The sequence below is a fragment of the Melopsittacus undulatus genome, chromosome Z (assembly GCF_012275295.1).
Source record: "Melopsittacus undulatus isolate bMelUnd1 chromosome Z, bMelUnd1.mat.Z, whole genome shotgun sequence".
Lineage (NCBI taxonomy): Eukaryota > Metazoa > Chordata > Aves > Psittaciformes > Psittaculidae > Melopsittacus > Melopsittacus undulatus.
In genome coordinates, this window is record NC_047557.1 from 51,584,831 (window position 1) to 51,608,312 (window position 23,482).

Consider the following 23,482-nt stretch of genomic DNA (forward strand, 5'->3'; position numbering starts at 1 on the left):
CCTGCTGGTCACGCTCCTTCTGATGCAGCCAGGATACGGTGGCTTTCTGGGCTGTGAGTGCACACTGAAGCCGGCTCATGTTCATGATTTCCCCTTAGTGAAACCATGCTGGCTGTCACCAAGCACCTTGTTGTTTTTCATGTGCCCTAGCATGCCTTCCAGGAAAATCTGCTCCAAGATCCTGCCAGGCACAGAGGTGAGACTGTCTGGTCTGTAATTCCCCGGGTCATCCATTTTCCCCTTCTTGAAAATGGGGGTTGTATTTCCCTTTTTCCAGTCGTCGGGAACTTCACCTGACTGCCACGATTTTTCAAATATGATGGCCAGTGGCTTTGCAACTTCATTCGCCAGCTCCTTCAGGACCCGCAGATGGATTTCATCAGGTCCCATGGACTTGTGTACATTCAGGTTCCTAAGACGATCTCAGACCAGATCCATTCCTACAGTGGGCCTAAGGTCTTTTTTCTCACAGTCCCTGCATCTGCCCTCCAAGACTTGAGTGGTGCTGTCAGAGCATTTGCCAGTGAAGACTGAAGCAAAGAAGTCATTCAGAACCTCAGCCTTCTCCAAATCCAGGTTAGTCAGGTCTCCTGTTTCCTTCCAGAGAGGGCCCACGCTATCTCTAGTCTGTCTTTTCTTAGTGACATACCCATAGAAGGGTATTTGTGTATAGCTCAATCCTGTCTGAACCATCTCTAGCAGGCGAAAGAAGACACACATGAAAAGGGGAAAAAGGTACAAGGGGATTTTACAGGGAAACACCGGTGTCTAAGGAAACCAAAGTCACAAAGCTGCAGTTTCTTGGCTTGAAATGTATGCTTCCTTTCATTACAGCATACCATAGAGTTCCAGTATTCTAGAACAGAATGATTTATGGAGACTGGCTAAGGTTTCCCTAGAAAGGACACCATTCTGTAGAATCATATATGTTATTCAGGAGTGGAAAAAGACTACCTGGAGCATTTCTGTTATGCTTAAAACAGTGTGCTCCCTTCACCTTAGTGTTTATGCAAAACACTCTTTCTTCTTGAGGTTGTTAGTCTAAATAAATTAGTTTGCCAGAGAGTCCATCTGGTTACCATACCCAGGCACAAGACAGGAACAGCAGGGGCATCACTGAGTCTAGGGCAGATGGGGCGCTGAGGGGAAGACCCCCAAGAGTACTCTTAGACGGAGGTTTTGCAGACTTATTTCGAGATGGCCTTTGATTGATTAATCTGATTCAACAAAGCACTGTTGACTTGATGACCATGCGGTTGGGTGCTTCAGTCTGAGAGAGGAAGGTCTCCCTTTCCTTACATTCCTGCTTTACTTTTCTGCTAGGCACTGTATCTTCTGGGACAGAGCTGAGGAGCTGCATGTGTGTCAGATTGACTTGTGGGGCTGATGATGCTGGCATAATGAATGCTCTGTGTTAGAAGGCAATGAAACCCGCCTTCCCTCATACCCTCCCAAAGTCCAAACCCCCCTTGTCATATAGGTGACATTGCAAATAAATCAACCAGTGATTCTCACCTTTACCCGCTATGTGGCAAGCTGAGGGAAGGGCAGGAATCTTGGTGATTTGATCCCTAGAAACCTCCCTTATTAGCATAGACCCAGCCACAGAAACAACACTGAGCTCCTGCTTCTTGGCAACTGTCATGCTTTCCCCTGCCTTCACTGTTAGCGTTCCTGTTGCTGGAGCATCCTGAACTTATAGACCTGGTTTCTTGCTTCCATGCCAGAAACAGGGCTTTCTCCCACCCACAGAGATGGCTGTGTTGCACCCTTAGCGCTGGGAAGCGGCAGAAGCAGAACTTTGTAGGACTTGGCAGCCCAGGCAGTAACTGATAATTTCTCTGTCACTTTTGGAGGTGCTTGGGACGAACATGACCAACTTCAACCTGGCTGCAACCCCTCCTTGGGTTTTTCACTCTGGAGAGCTTTTAGGATGGCCCCTGGGTGACACTGTGATTACTGCACGGAGATTCCACTTGTGGAAAGAGTTGGCAAGGAAAAGATTCAATGACCTGTCCTTGCTGTGGGCTTATCAGTTCTGCATAAACTCCCAGGAGCTGTGGCTGTTTGCTGTGGAGGGGATGGTAATCCTGGCTGTCACTGGTGGCCTAATCAGATAATGGTACCCACTGCTGATGGACTGATTTCAGGATCCTGCAGCACTTTGATACGAGGAGGCAAAAGTGAGAGATCTGCTAGAGATGGATAAGGGCAAAGGTTAAGATTAAGAGAGGATGTGACAGCACAGACCCAGGAGGTAACCACGAACCTGCCAAAGGAGGGAAATTCAGCAGGGTTTGGGGAGGCACCTGTGCTTGGAAGTCTCTGGTTTTTGGAAAGAAATGTCACATCGGAGATCCCTGAAGTCTGATGGGTGGAATAACAAGCCTCTGAAATATCACATTAAATGATCTAATTTTGGCCATTTACAGGGCTCCCATGCAGGGAATGTCGGTTATTTCCTTTCCTCACAGGGGACTTGTCAGACGGGGGAGGAAGTGAAATGAAGTGAAATCTCTGGAGGCAAGAGATTAAGCATATGGAAAAATTATGTTTCCTGGAGTCCTGGGCATGGCAAGACTCTAGGGGATTGTCAGTGAGGGAAGGAGCAATACAAGAGTCAGTTAACCCCTAAAAGGGAAGATTCCAGGAGCTCTGTGTGTGAGGCCAACCCAGCCTGGCTAGCCATGAGGAAAGCACCATGTGAAGAATGATGATACTGGCATGGCTTGCAGCATTATCTCTCCTCATAGCAATGCTAGCCAACTAGCCCATGTGTGCACTAACCCACTCCCTGCTGTGCTATCACTCTGGGCATTACTGTAATACTTTATTATCCTATCTGTCTCTTCATAAGAAACAATAGAGAAAGATTACCCTGTTTACACATTGCCCAGTTTTTTTCTAGTCTGTACCTTATCTCCAAATCGGCTGTTCCTCTGGTGCTGTTGCAGCTACTTTTTGACCCTCACTTCAGAAATAATGGGTTGTGATGGTGAATCTGTTTTCTGAATAAAACGGGGGGGGGGGGGGGGGGGGGGGGGGGAGAGTTTTCCCAGCTGTGTCCAAAAAAATTCAGACACACAAAGGAAAATCCAATAAATTATTAACCCAGTCTTTCCATCTGCTGCTAATGATGTTTCTGGTTAGGGTTTTGGTTTCTTTTTTTGTTTCATTGCTAGCTGAATTCTCCCTCATGTAAACATAGAATCTCTGTTTGACTTGAAACGTAATGTCCTGAGCCATTTTCTGGCGAGTACATGGATGATGACCTACATGTGGTTTTCTGCCTTTTGAATGAGAAGAAGTAAGTTGGGAATGAGTTTGCCATACTCCTCTCATTTCCCTGTGAGAGGAAAATAATGAACAAGAGAGTAACTTTATAGGCAAAAGATTACAGAGTTTATGCATTTACAGACCACTGATTGCGATATACTCGTTTTCCTGAGGGACTGGTGTGGTGAAAGAGGAGTTTTCAGCTGTGAAGGTTTGACCTGTACCGTTAATGTTTGTCTTATGAAGTGGTGGGAAGAGGCTGGTTCCAGCTGCCTGGAACAGGCACTGATACAGCAATGCTGTGATGCTTGGTCCATGCATCCACCTGGTGCTGTCCTGGTGGTGAGAGAAAGCACCACATGGCCTCATGCTGTGATGGGAGCCAAGTCTGATCCATGTGGTATGGTCATAATAATGAGTTTGGTTTGCTGCCCTGCTTCCACTCTGGTGATCAAAGCACTGCTTGACAGGCACACCTTGGCAGCCTCCATAACTCACTTATTTTCCTGTTTATTTATTTCTGTTTTTCCACCCAAGACCCCTTGCAAATAAGCAATCCACCATAACTACTCTAAGCCTTGGGTCCCCATTTTGCTGCATGGCATATGCAAACTTGACATTTTCAATACCAGTACCTAGGCAGTCCTGGTTGACAGGATAACCAGAGTACCACTGGCCTTGTGAAGCTCCAAAACAATCCCAGCAACTGCCTGTGCCACTTCTCAAACAACTCCCCCGTAACCAAGCAATGTGATCCAGCCATCCCTTGTGGTACCTGCCATAGCCAGGAACTTCTGATGTCTCTCTGGTCTCCTGTGCCCTGTTTGCTAGCTGAACCTGTGCCCAGGACACTGCTGGGTTGCCTGCTTGGTGCTGGCTCCCCTCTCCCATTGCTGTCCTCCTTTGGGTGCAGGATTTGCAGCAGTTTAGCCACTGAACCAGGCTGGACATTGCTCTGGAGCTGACTGTTTGCCGTCCTCACAGAGGCAGCTTGCTGGGTGCCTGCACCTGGCTTTTCTTTTTTATTGATTATTTTTATTCTAGATTGGGTGGTGTCAAAATACATACCACAAATTTGAACTTAAATTCTTCAGCAATTTGGAGTGCTCCATAGATGTGTCAAGCTCTTCTCGTAACTACTTAGCAAGTTTTTGTGTCAGCTTTTGCTGACTTTAATACATATATATATACATATAAATGTAAACTTAAACCAAGCGTTTGGACAAAAATACAGGCTTGCTTCATAAATGCACTACCCCCACCCCATTTATTTGCTGACTGTCTGTTCACAGCAATGCTCTGAGATTCAATACTGCCCTTGTGCAGCTCTGATCGATGGTGTAAGAAATACTGCCTTCCCTTGCACAAATCTCAGGACGTGTGGTGCCAAACCCCAGGACACTCTTTTGCAGTGGAGCAAACCCACAGCTAGATGCCAGAGTGGCAGAGGTTTGCAGGATCAGCCTCCCCAGGGGTAGCAAATGCTCTCCTCTCCCAGCGGTATGGCACACCAGCCTCAGTGTCTGGGTGACTCAGGCCAGATGAATGGATCCGAGAAAAAAGGTCAGATTCTTCTCAACACAAATAGGGGAAAACTAACCAAACTGGAGCACAGCTGCCACGTAGGTGGCCAGGGCCCCTCAACAAGGCACAGCACCAGCCTTCTCCTCAAACCCAGCTTGTGCCTGCTGGCCCGCAGTGGCATTACCTCACCCGTGGTGGGAGGAGGGAGGCAGAGCACACCACTTCCTCTGAGACCCATGTGCAGGGTGGCTTCTTCTTTCCACTGCATTAGCCAGGTCAGATGTGGCACAGATGGGAATCTGCAGCCCATGCCCCTGCACCAGCTCTCAGGGCCTCAGAGGCGCATGGAACAGATGGGACCAAACCCTCCCAGGCCAGAAAGTGCTTGGCACCACAGCCCTGGCTGGGGAGAGGGGTGAAGCCCTCCAGCACACCACCCTGTCTCCATTGCACATGTTCATGGGCATGGGCTGCATCACAGGGACAGGCTGCTCCTTGGGTGCCAGGCTCAGCGCTGGCACACAGGGCAGAGACAGACCTGTGTGCCCACGCAGGGACCTCTTTGCAACCCATGCCAGACATTTTGGGTGATGGAAAGACAAGTTTCCATCCAACTCTGTTCCCAGAGGACACAAATGGCTTGACTGGAGGGCAGGAGACAGATCCTGTGCTGCTCCTGGGATGAGCATAGCTTGCAGTGCTGGGGAGCCAGCAGCAGGCCTGGGGAGAGGGGAAGTTGTAGGGAGAAAGAGGGATGCCTTCTGAGATACAGGGTACATCAGCCAGGCACCCAGATGACAGAGGCAGTATCCTGCAGAGTGGCATGGGTGCAAAGTTCGGATGAAGCTGGAGGTGGTGAGAAGGAGAGTGTCCAGGTTTGGAGGAGCAGCATGAGCTCTGTGTGCTGCACCCCTATTGGGGGGGAGCATGGGGAGATGCTGCTGGATGGAGCCTCCACACAAACTAGAAGAGTCCAGGGATGGTGCTGGCACCCCTTTCTTGCTGCTAAACATGGAAAGGTCCGGGCCAGGGTGCATCAAGCTTTATGAGTTGATTTACCTTCACCCTGCCAGAAACTGATTTTCTAAATCTGTTTTCTTGGTTTGGTGCTGGTGAGCTGAAAATCTGAGGTTGCTTACGCTGGCAGGGAGCATGGCTCTGCCCATGAACTGGGAGGCCAATGGGGAACAAGGCTGGACTACTCTTTCTCCAGGGCTGTAGAGCTGTCCGGGTGTGGTGTACTTATGTCAGTGACTTCACGGTGATGCACTCCTACCACGGGGACTGTCCAAAGCCTTTCACAACAGCAAAGCAGCATGAACAACCTTGCCTTCCACTGAACACAAAGCTTTGTTTTCCAGTGCAGGGAAATAAGCAAACATAAAGGGCTTAGTAAGACTGGTCCTTGCTCCACATTGCTCCAGAAAGCCTATCCTCAACTTTGGTGGGTTAAAGAAATAAAGCTTTCAAGTGCTGCTGAACAAAATGCAAATATGCTGAAAGTACAGAAACTAACATCCTTCATTATTCTGGCCTGTCAGCTACTTGTGTAGCTAACTGTGGTAACTGGGCCCACAAGATTTCAGGGTGTTTTCTAACTGACAGTTTCCGACGGGGAAACCCCATCTTTATTACAAACAACATGCTGAGTTCCTGGTTAGAGAGACCGTGACAATGTGACTGTGTGCTCAGGAGCCTGCCGACACAGGAGAACTTGCAGTGAACTGTGGAGAAAAAACCCCAACGCAATCAAAAATGAAAGATCAGGTTTGAACGTTCGGATGGGGTTACTCTGGCGACATCTGTGCTCTTTGCTTTTTGAAGCCAGGCTGCGAAGGAAAGCCCCAGAGCTGGAAAAGTCTTTTGGATTGCTTTGTTTTGTTGTTCTGTTGTGGGGTTGTTTTTTGCAACAGCAGCAGCTGCGAGCCGCACTGAAGGGATTTAGGAGCAGAGCGGAGCAGAGCGGAGCACGGCACGACACGTCCGTGCCCACGGCTTTGGCCGCGTCCGTCCGGAGCGCCGTCTCTGCCCGGGCTGTGTTTTTCACTCGTTGGCTTTACCAATCCTGCCGTAATTCCTCTTTTTTTAACCCTTTTCGAGGAGCACGTGGTGCCCTCCGCTCTCTTCCCTCCACCGCGCACAACCCCCCCCCCCCCCCCGCCGCGCTCCCCCGTTCCCGCCCCTGAGCCGAGCCCCGCCCCTTCGGCCCCGCCGCTCCGGCTCCTGCCGCCGGTCCCGCTGCCGCCGCGCCCCCCCGCGCTGGGCCCGCCTGCCGCCGCCGCGCTGCCCGGCCCCGCCGCCGCCGCCACGGGCCGGCAGGGCGCCACGGCGCGGCCCGGCCCGGCCCGCTGCGGCCCGGCACGGCACAGAGCGCCTCGGCTCGGCCCGGCCCCGCGCTCGGGCGGCTGCGACCCGCTGCGGCCGGCGATGGAAGATGGAAGGAGCCGGCGGTGCGGTAAGGGACGGCGGGTGCCCGTGCGGGCGGCGGGAGCGCGCAGACGGGGCACTTTCCCCTTCCATTTACTTTTCACTTTTCTTTTTTTCTTAGGTTTTTTCTTTCCCGCCTTTGTTTTACCTTTTTTTTTCCACCCGTATTTCCATTTCCTTTTTGTTTTCCTATTTCTTTTCAATTTTTCTTCTGTTCCCTTTTCTGTCCCCTTGATCTTTTTATCCCTTTCTTCTTTTTTTCTCTCCCTTTTTATTTTTTTTTCTTTCTCTCCTTCTTTTCACACTTAAGTAGGAAAGCTCAGAGCCCGCTTCTGTCTGTGCTCGTTACTGCTATGTCCCTAGAGACACTAACTGCAGCAGCGAGTATGCACTGGGACCCCCCACGCCGGGCCTGGGACTCCCGACTTGCATCCTGCAGAGTTGGTTTTCTTCTGTCTCCGTGTAACTTGTCTGTGTAACAAACTGACGTTGTTGCTGCACTGACAAGACTCTTAATCATACCAAAATCTTGAGTTACATGAGATGATGTGAAAAAGTCAGTGTAGGAGCATTGAGTTTTCTGTGGAGGAGCGATGCTGAGATGAATTCACCAAAGGTGTAAAGTTTTAGAACATTTAACTACTGTGCAACTGTGGTGTTATCCTGGCTACCAGGGATGGGAGCTACACTTCACAATGGGGACATAAACAGAGAGTTGTAATGAGCTTGAACTTTACTCAAACTCATCAAAGATGCTGACTTCCCGTACAGACACGGTATTTCTGTGCCATAAACAACAATTACCTGGCTCCCATAGGGTGCCTGTTAATACATTGTTAGGCAGAGCACATCCGTGTGTTACTGAGGCGATCTGGGTGTGTAATAGGCAACTGCAATTAATACTGCTTTCGCAGCTTCAGTCACGCTTTAATTCTGTCTGTGCATAGGGCCATTAAAACAGAGAGAGAAAGTCAAATGTGCTATTTCTAATGAAACTGGTGGTTACACACCCACTATTCGAAGCAGTTATAATAGGCTTCTGAGAATCATCCAAGCCTTTCTGGTTCAGCTAGTAGAAGGAAACCTTTTCCTACTCCAAAAGCATTTTCATCAGTCATATCCTTAGTTGATGTGTTTCAGCAGCTGTTACCAGTTTAATGCTAGCCATGAATCTGACCTACCTCCATTGATTTACACAGTCTGAGCTTGGCTACAGAGATGTTGATCTGGGGTATGCCTTTGGTGGGAGAGAAAGTGATGTTAAACCATATAGAAGTCCCTGTACAAATGCTACCCTTAAATTACACCCTTGGTTCATTGCAGAAATGAGTATAAGAAAATCCTTTGCTGTAGGGATAATGTTAAAAACAATTCGAAGAGACTTACACAGTGATCTCTTCAAAACTTGCTACAACAAAAAATTCAGACTTCTTGATAAATAACCAGATTCTTGCACAACTTACCTGTGTGAAAGGGATCCTCTTCTGCTATTGGTTCTTGAGCAGATTACCTGATTAACTACTGCCATTTCTATACTGTCAAATTGAGAAGGAAAAGAGCAGTGAGGATTACACACATTAGTGTTTGTTGGTTTTCTTCTCAACAAGAATTCCTTCACTGTTGTCAAGCTGCATAGCTGAAGGACCTGGATGTCGTTCAGAGTATTCCCCCTTCCTACTTCCTCCCCAGAATGGTCCTTTCTATTCTTGCCCATGTTACCAGGCAAGTTTGGCATTTGTTTTTGCAGCTATGATCTAAGAGATGATTGGGGTTTGATTCCTGTGGGATGAAGAGGAAGCCTGTCTGCGGGAGTACTGTGGACCAGTGCCACAGAGCATCTCTGCAGACAGGCAGTTGTCTCCATGGGCATTCTCTGAGCCAAGTGCTGGGAGCTCCAGTGTTGAGGCTGGTGACAAGGTGACACAAGTCATTCACCACACATGGCCATCGGTGCAGAAGAAGGACGCTTTGGTCATGGCTGATTTCAAGCTGATTGCTTGAAAACAATCTCTGCTTCATGGAGAGACGGGCTGGCAGACGGATCCAGGGTGATTTTTTCTGAGGTGTTGCATGTGTTCATTTTTGGAGTTCCTCTGTTTAGTTTCAAGGTTCCTGAGAGATAACAAGAGCGTGGGATACTGCTCGATGCTGATTTAAAGATGATTTAGAGGTAGCACAGTGTAGGGGCTTAGGGATGGGAGCCCAAGGAAGGGAAGGAGGGGTAACATCTGAAGGGTAAGAAAGATGAGGTGGGTCCCCAGGGTGCTTTAGAGCCATCTGCCAAGCTGCTGTGTTCCGTCTGAGATTCAGCAAACCTGTGAACTTGTGCCAAAACTCAAAGGTCAGGGCAGTGAACTACCAGTGGGAGTATCCTGCTCCATGCCAGCTCTTTGACGCAGGCACAGAATCACAGAATCCCAAGGGTTAGAAGGGACCTCGAAAGATCATCTAGTCCAACCCCCCTGCAAGAGCAGGGTAACCTAGAGTACATCACACAGGAACTTGTCCAGGTGGGCCTTGAATATCTCCAAAGTAGGAGACTCCACAACTGGGGATCCCCGCATGCAGCAGCTGGTAGAATTGGTTGATGTGAGGCTTGTGGGCTTGGCAAGGAGAAGTGGGAGCAGCATCCCTAGGCCCAGCAACATGCACCATGTGTTCTCCTTGAAGGGGTGTTTCCTTGCAGCCAGTTCGTGATGGAAAGCTGGCTTCTGTTGGAGCAAGGATTTCATGGTCTGGCTCTTCCACCGGGACACACTCCATGGCCTGGGAGGTTTGTCACATCCCAGTGGGCTGTGACACTGTAATGAGGTCTTTCCTTTGGAAATTTGGCTGAGAGGGGGTGTGGTAGAGACCTCCTCTGGGTTGTCACCATGCAGAGAAGTGGGGCTGCAGATTGACAAATTTAGGTCTTGAGCAATTTGTGTCTTAAGCATCTGAATCCTTTTCTGAAGCGATTCATGTTCTCTGGCACCCATGGTAACCGGCTGTTTCTAGTCCTTTTTCTTGTTCGCACTGAGATGAGGTTGGGGAGGAGAGTAGAAACTGTATGCTTATGTGGGATGGAAAAGCTATTTGAGAGCAGCTGTAAGTATCTGCCTGCCACTTTCAGTCTGGCCATAAGTGTCCTGTTGCTATCATGGCACAGTTTGAAGTATGCTTCTTCAGTGTGTTTACAGGTGCTTTTCCTGAGCGGGGCCCCTCCTTGCTCTGAGATGTCTCTTGCTGTTGTGCCAGATTCTGTCAGAGACACAGGCTCCTGGGATACTAATGCATCTGAGCATTTATTCTCTGAATTATAGAGATGAGCTGAGCGGGTTGTGGATGGGGCTTAAAAGCAGGGTGGGGTGAGGGCTAGCCCTCTGGGTGTGGGCTAGGTTGCTACAGGGTTGATTCAGGAGTCTGAGGAGCTCCAGTATTATCTAGCCCTTGAAGCTTGAATTGCTTCTGAATTGACTGTACTTCCTGGATGTTGTGAGCAAACAAACCTGCCAGAGCACTGGATCCGGATCAGGCTGTCTCTCAGAGCTGGGGCTCTACATTTCCATCTCCAATGAGTTCCTCAGCCACTGGCTATCACTGGGGATGTGCATGGTATTTGCCATAGCTTGCTCTGTTAACTGTACAAGATGATTTTCAGTGCCATGACTGCTGGGCTAAGCCATGGGAGAGGAAGCTGGAGCTGGTTTTGGAGGATGGGTTGCTAAGGCAGAAGCACACTGCTCGCTGTCACGCTTGATGAGCCTTTTGTGTTGCAGCCATAAGCATTATTTTTGACACCTGGTGAAAGGCCTGAACAAGAGGGCATTGTCTTGATTCTGTGGGGCAGTAGTTTGAAAGCAGTAAGAAAACAACGCAAATGGCACAGATTACACAGTGCAAGCCTCCCTTTTTGCAAAAGCCATGAACGGGGCTTACTTTTTCTTCTCAGCATGAAATGGCATAGTGAAAGAGGTGGCTTTCACCAAAGTGTACTCATTATTTTTTTACAACAGTTTTCAAGCAGGAAGTGTCACTGGGGTAATAACCACGTCTTCCAGCTTGAGCAAATGCCAAGTGCAATGGCAAGATGCACTTAAGCCTGGGGAATGGCTGCATTTCAGCATTAACAGAACCCTCACCAGGAAAACGTTGCTCTCAAAAGAAAACAAATTCTAGTACCAGCGAGTTCTGGTTTTCATCAGCATTTTTGTCTGTGGGCTGTCTGTGGCCTAATGAGGAAAAGGGTAGTATTAACTTCTTCACCAGGGGGAGGACACTAGTGGTGCTTGGCCTAGTTGTGCTGCATGTGGGGGATGTTGTGTCACCTTTGGTGTGTTCTGCCTTCCTGCCGCAGCTGAAACTGCCTGCTGTCTGAAACTGCCTGTTGTTTGCCCTCGTGTTTGCGAGACCACAGCTGCCGGAGCGTGCTGGTGCTGGTGCTCCTTAACTCACTCTTTCACAGCAAGCAAGCACACTGCCCTTGCATCAATATCTTTTCAGTCCCCAGAGCTTGCACAGCAAGAGGCTTAGGTGAAATGGGGTGGTGTGACTTATGGCTTCTGCCTCCACTGTGCCAGTGGGAGGGTGGCTCAGATTGGACTTCAGTCAAGTTTCTGATCTGAAAAACTTCCCTTAATTCTAGTTAAGACTCGGAACAATTTAGGTGAAAGCTGTAAAATTAATTTAAATGTGTGATATGAAATAATCATGCAGGGTCAGTGAACTGTGGCTTAAGTTAGAGGGAGATATATGTACCCTTTTTTGCATGCTCTGTTGCTATTTTGTAGCTCTACAATTTGTCCTTACCACAGAGGAAATGCAGGTTTTTACACCTTTGCAAATGTAAATTCTTCCAGTTGCTTGTAGCTATAATGGTTTGGTGTGCAGGTTTTTTTTTTTTGTTTGTTTTTAGATTTTACTGTTCATTGAAATTGAGGTACAGAGTATAGTTCATAATACTGATTTGAAAAAGGAAAGCTCTTCCAATATCCCGTCCTTATTTGCATCCGTAAAAACAGCACTTATTTATCTGCACCTAGAGAATGTAGAGCATGTGGGAAAGGATGCGCCCTGCAAGTTCCAAGGCTAAGCAGATGTTGGCTTGAGTTTTGGAAAGAATGTAGCTGTTTAAAGACACAGAGATAGCTTCTGGTAGGCCAATGAGGCGCACTTTGGCACATCCAAATTTTAGCTTCCATGGAGTTGAAAGCAGACTTGTAGCCTGAGTGAACGTTTTTCTACCATGTGAGACATCTAAACATGATGGAAGTGCACTACCTGCTGAAAAGAAGCAGTCTGTCAGTTTGATAAATATACTTGAAACAGACTGAACAAAAAAAGTAAGTGCAAGATGTCTAGTACGTGTGCCACTGAATTATCTGAAAAAAAGATGCTGTCTTTATGCAGTTTTTCTTACGTCAGGCCCCCATCCAAATTCTGTTCGACATAAGTCAAGAAAAATACTTGCACTATGGCTTTATTAGAAGTTTTGTGTCTTTTTTGCTGTCTTTGTGTTTTATATAGAAGAACATGACGGTTCAGGCAGTGAGCTGAAGCCTGTTTCTCAGGGGGCTTGCTTTGATTCTTGCACATACCTTAGATATAAAGCATAGACATCTGTACAGCACACATCAAAAATCACCGACTTGGCGAATCAAAATGCTGAGTGACCTTTAATGGCAAAGTGTAATCATACAGATTTTGAATTAATATGCTGTTCACATTCACGCAGTTACAGCTCAGGCAGTGTCAGCCTTTGCATAATAAAAAGCATTTAATTCAGTGTAACAGCTGGCTTCTTCTTAAAAACTTCAACCAAACAGCAAAGCAAACATTTCTTTAAGGGGAGAAAAAGTCAAGTGCAGGTATAAAAAAAAGATGACCATTCTGAAACCAAGTTTTACCTGCAACTGCTTGATACTGCTAGTAAGGCATCCTTTTTTTTTCCACTGTTCCCATGCCTATTTCTAAGCAGCAACTCTTTAGCTTCATTTCTAAATTGAGTCTCTTATCAGACACTGAACTTCTGTGAAGTCTGCCTTTGAGCAGAGAGAACAGCGCCGATGATATCTGTGCCCTTTCAGCCTTGCTCTCTGCAGCCTCACCACTTCCTGGCAGGCTGCTCCTGGTATACACATCCCGTGGTGCTGGGAGTGGCATAGGCAGCCTGCAGTGCCACAGTGCCTTTTGGTGAATCCCTGGGGTGACTGTGTGGGGCGCACTGCACTAAGGACTGAGGAGTGAAGGTGGCTGCACAGTACTAAGCCTGAGGTCTGCCTGGTCCATGTCCAGGGCCATGACAAAGTCCGGTGAGCAGGTAAGAGTGGCTGGCTGCACCAGTTTGGACCCAGTGGTCAGTTTAGCTCAGGAACCTGGATATGGTTGTGGGTATCAGCAAATGCCTGGGAAGAGTTCAGCCTGCAGATTCACAAGAAGGGTGTGATTTCCACGTGTACTGAGAATTTGTATCCCTCAAGCTTTTATCACCCTCCTTTTCATCTCCTGTAGGGTTTTGGTTTCCATGACAGTGCTTTGCAGGGAGGTCTGTGGTTTTGACTACAAACTGTGCAAGGAACCATCTCCTGTTTGGCGTGATGCTGACTCCTAATACCTTCTTTTGATGTCCTCTGGTCGTTGTATTGAAAGAGATGGTAAATCGCTGATTGCTCTTTGCTTTTTTTCAAACTACAGGTACCTCTGCCACGTGTCTCTCAGATGCCTCTTTCCTTCAGCTGAAAAGTCCTAGCTAACTTGGTTGTCCCTTTATATAATCCAGACGTCTGCTGGATAATGGCTGTAGGCAGTGCCCTCATACAAGCTCTTTCTTTCATCCCCCACCTCTGTCTGTCTATGAGTCTCCCTGCAACTCTCGATAGTTAGGAATTAGTTTAACACCCAAGCTGAGATTTCCTCTTTTCCAAAACCTTTGTTAGCATTAACTTCTGGTAGCTCCAGCTGAGATTTATCCATGCAAAACTCTTGTTCTTCCGCGTCTTAATCTGTTTTGCTAAAGCTTTAACTCAGGATTGCAAACACATGTATTAACATGAGGGAGTGTGTGTATGGGGAATGTGAACTCATACACCATACAAAATGGAAGTAAAACTACAAACCTCGTTAGTGTTTTTTTTTTTTTTTCAGAGCACCAGAACTCTCTCTGCTCTCTCTCTGTGCTGTTGGGGTGCTAGCTTTCACCAGATAGCAAGTTTATTTTAACTCCAGATTTCTGCATTTCATCCTGTTACTTAGGAAAGTTACTTAAGAAAAGCTCAACAGAAATAGTCTTTTCAGAATAATTAGTACTACCTGTCAAAAGCAGCGAGTCTCGCTAAACTCACGCCTATGGAGGAAGGGTTACAGCACTTAAAAATAAGGGCTGACCACTGGTTGTGCCAGACTGCTGCCCCTCCATGTCAACAGAGGCAGAGCTCACAATGTGTGATTCTGTGAAGACTTGACAGGCACTGCAGCTTGACTCATGGTCAGGCTAGTTCCATTACCAGTTACTGTATTTGTGTCAGTCTCTACAGAAACTCCCGTGATGCAAAAGATGAAAATAGATATTTAAGCACCTCCCAAGAGCATAATCTCACTTTATCAGTGTGGCTGCAGAGAGGCATTTGGCTATTTTGCTGCTAGAGTTGTTGATGAAGCAATGAGAATGGAACAAGCACAGCCTAGGATTAGAAATGGTCCAGGTGTGGCTGTGGAGTCCTCCATAAGATGCAATAGGCATCCTGCAGAAACTGTTTTCTTCTTCCTTGCAGTAGTGCTGCTGTGGCATCTCCCCACTAGCCCCTGTGAAGCTGTAAGAAAGCACTGTGCCATCAGTGCAGGGGCTGCTTACAGGGAGCTGGCACCCATTGGCCGTATGGCCAAGAAGGGTGGTGAGCTCTGGCAAATGGAGTTGTGCGCATGCAGAAGTGTGCAAAATGGGCTCCCCTGAGGCTGCCTCATTAGCTGCAGAGAGCCTCACCTCAACTAGCCAGTTCTCTGCAGGTTGTCCAGTAAGATTAGAAGAATTGGACTAACACTGCTTTCTGCAGATAGAGCAACTGGGTTTTATAAAAGAAGATTGCAGGGGTTGCCCTGAGGATGCTCTGACCTTTGTGTTTCAGCTCACAGCCCTCTGTGAAAGGTCCTTAGACCCCTTCCTGCTCATGTTTTCCTTTTGCATGACTGGTCTCATGCTGTCCAGCATTTTGACTGACTCTTGCTCCCTGTAGACTTAAGCTTGGGCACCCATCGATCTGTTCTGCTTTTTCCCAAGGTCTCCTGTGAGGAGTCAGTCTAACAGCATCTGTCCTCTCAGGGGGTCTGAGAAACTCCAGACTGACATTTGCCAGCTAATCATCTGCTCCTTTGAGCACTTCCTCCTTATTAGACATTTTCAGAGAAAACACATGACCTGGAGTGTGAATGCTTTAGGAGGCACGGGTTCACTCTGGCTCTTTGTGCTCAGACCAACCCGTTCCTTTACCCAGCAGCCGTGGACAATGCTGTCTCCTTCCACTGAGACCCCCAGAGATGGATCCCACTTCTCCTGTTGGCTCAGCCGCAAGTGGTGGCCAGAGAACGAGACTTTGATACTCCTTAGTGAATGCTTTCTGGAATGTGGATGTTTTAAAAAAAGCCCGAAGAAGAAAACAGTCCCCAAAAAGGCCCCAACCAGAACCTCAGTTAAGTTCAAAAGAGGATGCTTTGGTACTTTACTTCCATGGAGAAAGAAGAAGCATTTTCTTCAGGTTTGTATGACTCACCATGCCTGTCTAAAAGACACTGGGGTCTTTGGGGGCAGTTTGAGGCGAGCTCAGAACCAGAGTTGAAATCATATTCACCCCCAGAGAGATACTGTGCTTCGGGAGGGGCAGCTGCCAGTTCTCACTGGGGGCCTGCCTAAAGCCCCCTCTCTGAGGTAATTGTGGCAATGGTTTCTCCTTGCAGCTATGGACCCTCTGCTCCAGTCTGCGTGTTCAGACAGCAGAGGAGAGGCAGTGTGCATGCTTCATGCCAGGCTGACTTACCTGTCCCTGGCAGCTCCATCTGGAGGAGCATGATCCCTGAGGTCTTAGTATCCTACTGCTGTTCAGTTCAGTGTCCAGACACGTACTGAGTATTTTCACTTCCTGTGCAAGCCTGAAACCAGCACGAGCACTATGGGCACATCCTAAACAGTCTCTGCTCCCTCAGCAAGGAACAGAAGGCCAGCAAGATGGGGGACCTCTGCTGACCCATGCCAGTGCCTTGTGTGAGGTCAACAGAAACTAGACCAATGTGTTGGCAGGAGACCTTAGGGGTGAGATCTGCCACATCCAGCCTAACCTCATGAATGTTACACAAAATTAATCTGAGGGGTAAATGCAGCCTCTCCAGCACTCCTGACCAAGAACTGTGACCCAGAGAAATAGGCTTGATCAGACATGTTCTAACAGGCAGAAAGCACTGTGAGAGGGATGAATGAAAGGGCAGGAACTCACTGCTGCTCTGCCTGGAGCGTAATTGGACTAAAAAGAAGTATGTACGTGGCTCATAAGAAATACATGTAGAGCTGGGCTGATTTAAGGGTATTCAGCTCTGAGCAAGCGTCACCCTGTCCGGCCGTGGCAAACACCAGATGCATCAGAGGTGGTGGTTAAAGCCCTCTGAGGGAACCGATTATGAAATGAGCTGACCTGGATTCAGATTTCTTTGCCTTTGAGCTGAGGGAGAAGGCTTAAGCGGGAGTTCTGTATCCCTTCCAATCTTGCTTCTATTTAATCCTTGCTAATGCAGCTTGGAAAGTGCTGTGACCATTTGTCCAGCCCTCCTCTGGGCTCCTGGATTCGGGACATGCTGACTTCTGCAAGGTTTAGGTGAGTGGCAGATTCATTGAACCACAGAACAGTTTGGGTTAGAAAGGACCATAAAGCTCATCTAGTTCCAACCCCCTGCCATGGACAGGGACACCTTCCGCTAGACCAGATTGCTCCAAGCCCTAACTAAAAGAAGATTTTCTGTTCTACCTCAATCAATCTTCTGTCTGATTTATTTTCCCACCATTTTTTTCTGTCTCTAAGGAGGAACAATAGGAAAGCAATAGTCATAAAAGCCAGTTCTGACCTTGTAGCATCTTTGTTCTCTTTCGCTTCTTCCTTTCTCTTTTTAATATCTGTTGTTTGGATGAAATATCATAAACGTATCCTTTAAGCCTGGATCTGGAGGCTTTGAACTGTTTTACCTTTAAATAAACCTAAATAGATGTTGGGTTCAGCTGTTCCCATGCACAAGCCAGTATCTGCAAATCTCAGCAGTGGCACTCAGTGCTTCTGAAAATCAAGTTACCCTTTCAGATGAAGTCTTCACTTGGTCATGTAATTCTGGTAAACACTGCTCTGTATGCTGGAAAACCATTAATCTAACCAATAATTTCTGCCTGTTACTGAATGATGCATAGGGTGCTGTGAATCAGACTCTTCTTCATTGCTTCACAGTAAGGTACAGACAAACACAGACCTCTGGAAAATGTGTCTGCTGGCAGGGAAGCTCTGTGTAGCATATGTCTGTGAAGTCTTGAAGAGCAGGGCTGAGGGATGGAGATGCTGCTACCGAGGGGTGTGTAGATGAGAAATTCCTGACTGCTCATGAACTGGACTGCTATGTCCGTTTTATTTACCATTTCACCCATCTGTGAGTGGGATTTGGCACCAGCTAGTTGTTCAGCTGTCCCAAACCTTCACATTCATCTGGATAGGCTGATTCTTTGTCTGGCTCTGTAAGCTACTCATGTCCATGCTGTTGCAAACTGAGAGCCTCCTTCTGTGTACTCGGTCCGGCTGTTCCTTTTCTAGCCCTTCCTGCCTCCCTTTCTGTGAATGAATGCAACCTTGTAAAAGCAGGGGAGATATGGGAGCTTCTTCTAAGCTTGTTTTATCATGTTTGTGATAGCCATCTTTGTGCTAGAAAGCCCTTCAGCTGTTTCATTACTTTTTCCCCCAAACTATTTGGTAGACTAGTGTTAGCCTACCAAAAGGTAGGTTCATCGAAGTACCCACTGCAGCCCCAGTAATGAATAGTTGGGCCAGTGAGTGGTAAATAAATATATCCAAGACCCCTGCACAAGATCTACTGCTCACCTGTTACAGAGGTGTGATGGACTAAATCCTGCAGAACTAGCACAGTGCAGAAAGGTGGGAGAAGAAATGGAGCTAGAAGTCCAGGAAAACCTGGAGCAAAACAGTTACATGGCATGAGGCAAGATACTTGTTTGTCAATATGCTCCTGAGAGAAAATGCAGTTGTTGGAGAGCTAGCCTTGGAAGAATGTGTAGATTGGGATTCCATCCATCTCTGATTAAATAGCCTTAACTGTGAGTTCCTGTGAATTATGTGTCTCCTGTACTTTGAATTTCAGTTTGAAGCTGACGCTTACCCTAAGGTATTTGGTGGAAGTGCATAAACTTTATTATTGTCCTGGGGGCAGATTGTTCTATCTGGCTTCTCTGGTTTTGAGTATTTTTGTAGGCTGTAATGCCTTGGCCAATGTGAGCCACGCAGTGACTTGCTATGCTGTAGCAATTGGCTGCCTCAGACATAGGGCATGAATATAAAAGGTCACTGAAGAACTTATAGAGTTAATGATTTGTTTCATCTGTCACTTCAGACAGAAGAATTACAGGCTCCATCTTTCCCAGCTGGAAGGAAACTTAATGCTGACTGCAGACAGTTTCTGCACTACAGTTTATTGCTGGCGTGTGCTTTATCTTGGAGATTGGATTTGTCCCCACCTGTTCACAAAACTAATTTCAGCCTTAGTCCTGAAGCCTTTCTCTCCTCTGAGAAACTAGACCTTTACTGTGCCAAATTGCTTGTTACGAGTAGGGAGCAGTGGGAGGGTGCTGGTGGCACACACTGGTCCTGGGTGGCACTGGATCCATCTATCCATCTGTCCTTCCATATACTCACCTGCTAGCCTGGGGGACCACCCCGTGCCACCTCCGCACTTCTGGTCACAGAAGCAGGTTTGACTTGCGCGGTATGGTCATAAGAACAGGTTGTGCCATTGTCCTGATCTAGGTGGTGGTGGTGGTTAGGTGTGAGCTGCCCAGCAGGGACCCACAGACAGCACTTGCCACACATTTGCATACCTTATTATCCTTTTCCCCATTTTTGATCAGCCTTGCTATAGCCCTTGCACTTCTCTTTCTCCATCCCAGCCTCCTCCTAAAGAAACAGCCTGCCCCATTTATGTTTTTCCCATGGGTGCTAGTTTTGCAACATAGATGCTCAAATTTGCTATTACTGATACTATTCCCTAGGCATTTTTAACCCTAACTGGTATACTGAGATGGTTGCCATGTGCTGCTGGCCTTGCAGCAGGTAAGCCTGTTGAAGATGTGAGGAGTTGAGTGCTCTGACATCACTGTTTAATATTGACATGCTTGGGTTTGAAGACAGAGATGTGATCTCTTTGAAAACATTCTTGAGTTGGTCCATGTCTGCTCTGTGCATCTTGGTTGTGACAGAGTTAAATGAACACTTTGATTCCTACCTGACAGCCCACCTGAAGGGATTTCATGTTTCTGCTGCTGTTTTTTCACTAAAAGGCAGATAAGCTTTGTTTATCTTGACTCCACAGGCAGAAGCACTTGTGTGGGATAATGATGTATCAGCTCACGCCCAGACTGTTGCTAAGGCCAAATATGAATTTTTATTTGGCTTGGAAGAAGAGAAGCCTTCAGAAGTGGGTAAGTGCTGTTTATTACTTTCGTGTGAAAAACCCCCAAACTTCTAAGCCACACAGGAAAGTTTTACAGAAGCTGCTCCTCAGTGACCCCATGGTGGCTTGCTCACTGTGCTACGCTGCCCTTTGCCCAGGCCACAGTGTAAGTACCAGACCAAAGCAGCCTACAGGTTTGGCTGCAGGAAGTCACAACAGTTCCCTTTCTTACACTCCCACCTTTCTCTTTGGCTCACCTGGCAACCCCGATGTGACAGCGGAGACTTGTGCTGGAGACACGGTGCAGGGAGTCCCAGCTCTTCTCTGCAGCAGAGTTGTTTCAGCCACACGTTCTGCAATTGCACATGCTGAAACGGAGCCATCTCTGTGTAGAGGTCCTTCCAGGAATACCCTTCGTGGTCTGCATGCTTCTCTTCCTACAGCCAGAGGTAGATGAGTTTTATTTAGGTACTTGAGGTTGTACCTTAACTGCTCTGTCCTTTCTAGTGCGCAATTCAAGAAATCCAGTTTACTGCCTGAGGATCAGTCTTGTTTCTGGTTCTGTTCTTGTAAATACAGGACATTTTCTACCCTTTCACAACCCAAGCTTAGAAGAAAAAAAAAGTAGCTAATAAAAAACCTTATTTTTCTTGTCTCTATAATTATCAACAATCCCTGCCCTCTTTGCAAAAGTATTTCCTCAGGCTGTTCTCATTGCACCTTGATCCTTTCTAATTGCAAACTTTCTGGAATGTCACTTAATTAAAGAAGACTCCCTTCTTGTTGGAGAAGGGCAGCACTTTGTACAGAAACAAACTGTGTAGGCTCCTCCACTCCTGTAAGCAAAGGAAAGAAAAACGCGCAAGAACAAAAAAAACCAGAACTGATATCTGGAAAGTGGATAAACAGTTTCTCCTTCCATTTTCTAAAGTTTGGTATTCCACTTTGGAAATCCTAATTGCAGACTGAAAGGGAAAAAAACCAAACAAAATGTCCTCCTTTATGAATTTTAGACTTTTCTAAATTGCCACAAAATGTGCATCAAATTATCGCATGAATCATGATGACCTCACTTCTTGTTTGGAAAGACACAGTGAGGGAGCACTGTCAGCAGGCATTAGTACATTTCCGAAGACTGGCATCAAATAAAATATGCTGTGTCTAATAAATCCAAGTGAATCTGTTGTTATTACTAACCAAAACAATTATCAAATGTGATGGGTATTCTGAGCTGACTGAGTACTGAGCCCTAAAATAAATGGTGGCAAAGAATAAGCCAGATATTGTGACTTGTGTGTGTGCTTTTCTGTATTTTTCCTGTGCTGCTTCTTGCCTTATATCTGAATCTCTTTCTGTTCCTTTATTAATGAGAAACTACCAATATGGACTAACATTAGTGAAATGAGAGTAGCTTTAGGGGTGAGTTTTCAAATATTTAACAGTGGTTAACGTATAACTTTTGTGAATTGTACCTGAAAACTGGGTGACATCGTGCCTGGCTTCATGCTGTCACAAACAAATGTGTCCTCCTCCTAGTCCTCCTTCTTTTCGTCCTCCTCCAGGAAGATGTTTGACTGCAGTAGAGAAATGAGAGTGGTGCTACCCCTTCTATGTTTTTTCATCAAGTCAGCAGGTTTTAACTACTTATTAACTGAAGATTAACGAGTATGAGGCGACTGAGGGCACTGTAATACAAGCTGAGGGCTCTGTAACCAAATCATGGCTTCTTTTGATTTGACATATGTCAAATATGTCATGGCAGACGTTTAGGGAGGAAACAGCTGTGCCTGAAAGTCTCTCTGTTCTTCTCTGTGTCAGATAGGAAGGGAAAAAGCACCACCAAGAATCCAAACAGGCCTGCTACTTTCTAGAGTTGCCTTTACAAGAAAGAAGATGTGTTTTTTGTGGGTCAAAGTATGAAAGATTTAAAGTAAATGAATGATGGGGGCAGGGGCAGGAGAAGTACTGGTGTTTAAACTTATCAAAAGAACAGTTTGTCACTGTGGGCAGTAGAGCTGAACTTTAATTTATCTCATCCAAAGCAGTTCACCCATGCCTTGGCTGGTTTCAGAAATTGCAAGTGTAACATGTAAGTGGCTGAATGGCCTAATTAATTCTGCCTCCCAGTTTATCTTTTCCCTTTCAGCCACAGCCATATTACTGATGCTCTGCTGGATGATGTTGAGAGTATAAATATTTTAATTGGGTACTAAAATACTTGCATAGGACAAGCCAAAGAAGAAAGAGTAATTGAGGGCCACTGTAGCAAACATTTCTGTTTGCCGAGATGGGAGATGGCAGACTTTGTTAATAAGCTGCCTTGCTGATTTTTACTTTCCAGGTTGAAGCTTGTGGTTATTTTCACAGGTGAGAGGAGGAGAAAAAAAAAAGATGCCTGTAGAAGAGGTGTTTCATTGATGATGTTCAAATGCTAATAAAGCTGCCACATGAAAATCAACTCCTCCTCATTTCCCTCCTTCACTGCCCTCAGCCTGGTTTTACCTGGGATATCTGATCCCTGATGTACTGCTGTGCACTTGTCTTTGCTGCCTGATGCCTTTTGTTTGGCTCTTCTATCCCACCTATTGCCCATTCTCCTGCCCTGGAGCAGAAGCAGGTTCAGGCCTGGGGACCCTCACCTCATTGTGAGAGGGCTGTGGGCCATATGTCACCCCGCAGAGACCCCTGCTCATGGAGGTGCTCCTTGCCACTGTGAGAGCAGGGAGGATGCTCCACATGGCGCCACGCGCCTGGCGCTGCCTGTGCGCCTTCCTTGGCAAAACCCCAGCCTTCTGCCTTCCAGCAAAAGAAAATGTTTTTTAAAAACTGAATTTGGCTGGCCCGGACAAGGCGTCTTCTCAGCCTCCTTCACATAAAGGGTGTTTGTTGTGTATGGAAACATACCCTCCTCTGGAGCCAGCCGTGGAAACAGTGGTCTCTATTGAGCAGTCTTATCTTCGGGCTTGGACTCGCCACAGGGTGCTGATTTTTGTGACTTTGCAGCTAATATATTTAAATACTGAGAAGAAAAAAGTTCTGACAACATGACTTGGTCCTAAAAAGTGCTTTCTTGGGGAAAACATAGAGGGATACTACAAAATGATTGCTTAAGTAAAAGCCAGCGACAGTGTAATTCCTGTTATATAAGAAAATAAATCCAAGACAGTTGTTAGGAAGAAAATAGCTTCTTAAGACTCAGGAGCAGTCTTTTCTCTCATGCTTCTAGGAGAATAAAACTTTCATCCGTCATGTGTAACAGGGGGGTTAATCTCATCCTTCACAAAAAAGCCCTGTACAAATAGTTCCTGGGTTGCTACACAAATCTGGTCTTTTCCAACAGCTGCTGGAAGAAGCTTGGTTTTGAGTTCCTGGTGAAACAAATAGCTTTTTGGAAAGCCTGCCACTTGCTGTTTTGTGTACAGTGAGGTGTCATGAGGCAGCTGAGCTCATATAACAGCTTGCTTCTGCCAAAAGAGACCGTCCCAGCCACACTCTGCCATGGATTGTCTCATGCTAGTTCTTGTGCTCATCCACCTACTTAGCAAGCTCAAGCCAGAAAGACTGAGTCATGGCAACCCGC

The 23,482-nt window shown here is 46.9% G+C and overlaps 1 protein-coding gene across 1 annotated transcript in view; it reads left to right on the forward strand.

Annotated features, from left to right (window-relative positions):
- The first annotated feature begins 7,168 nt into the window (after positions 1-7,168).
- Positions 7,169-23,482, forward strand: part of LOC101878994 (PH and SEC7 domain-containing protein 3) — a 101,818-nt gene continuing 85,504 nt past the window's right edge. The window contains exons 1-2 of the mRNA XM_034073223.1: positions 7,169-7,255; positions 19,822-19,930. Of these exons, the coding sequence (XP_033929114.1) occupies positions 7,235-7,255; positions 19,822-19,930 (130 nt within the window). The 5' untranslated portion in view covers positions 7,169-7,234. The remainder of the gene's footprint in view (positions 7,256-19,821; positions 19,931-23,482) is intronic.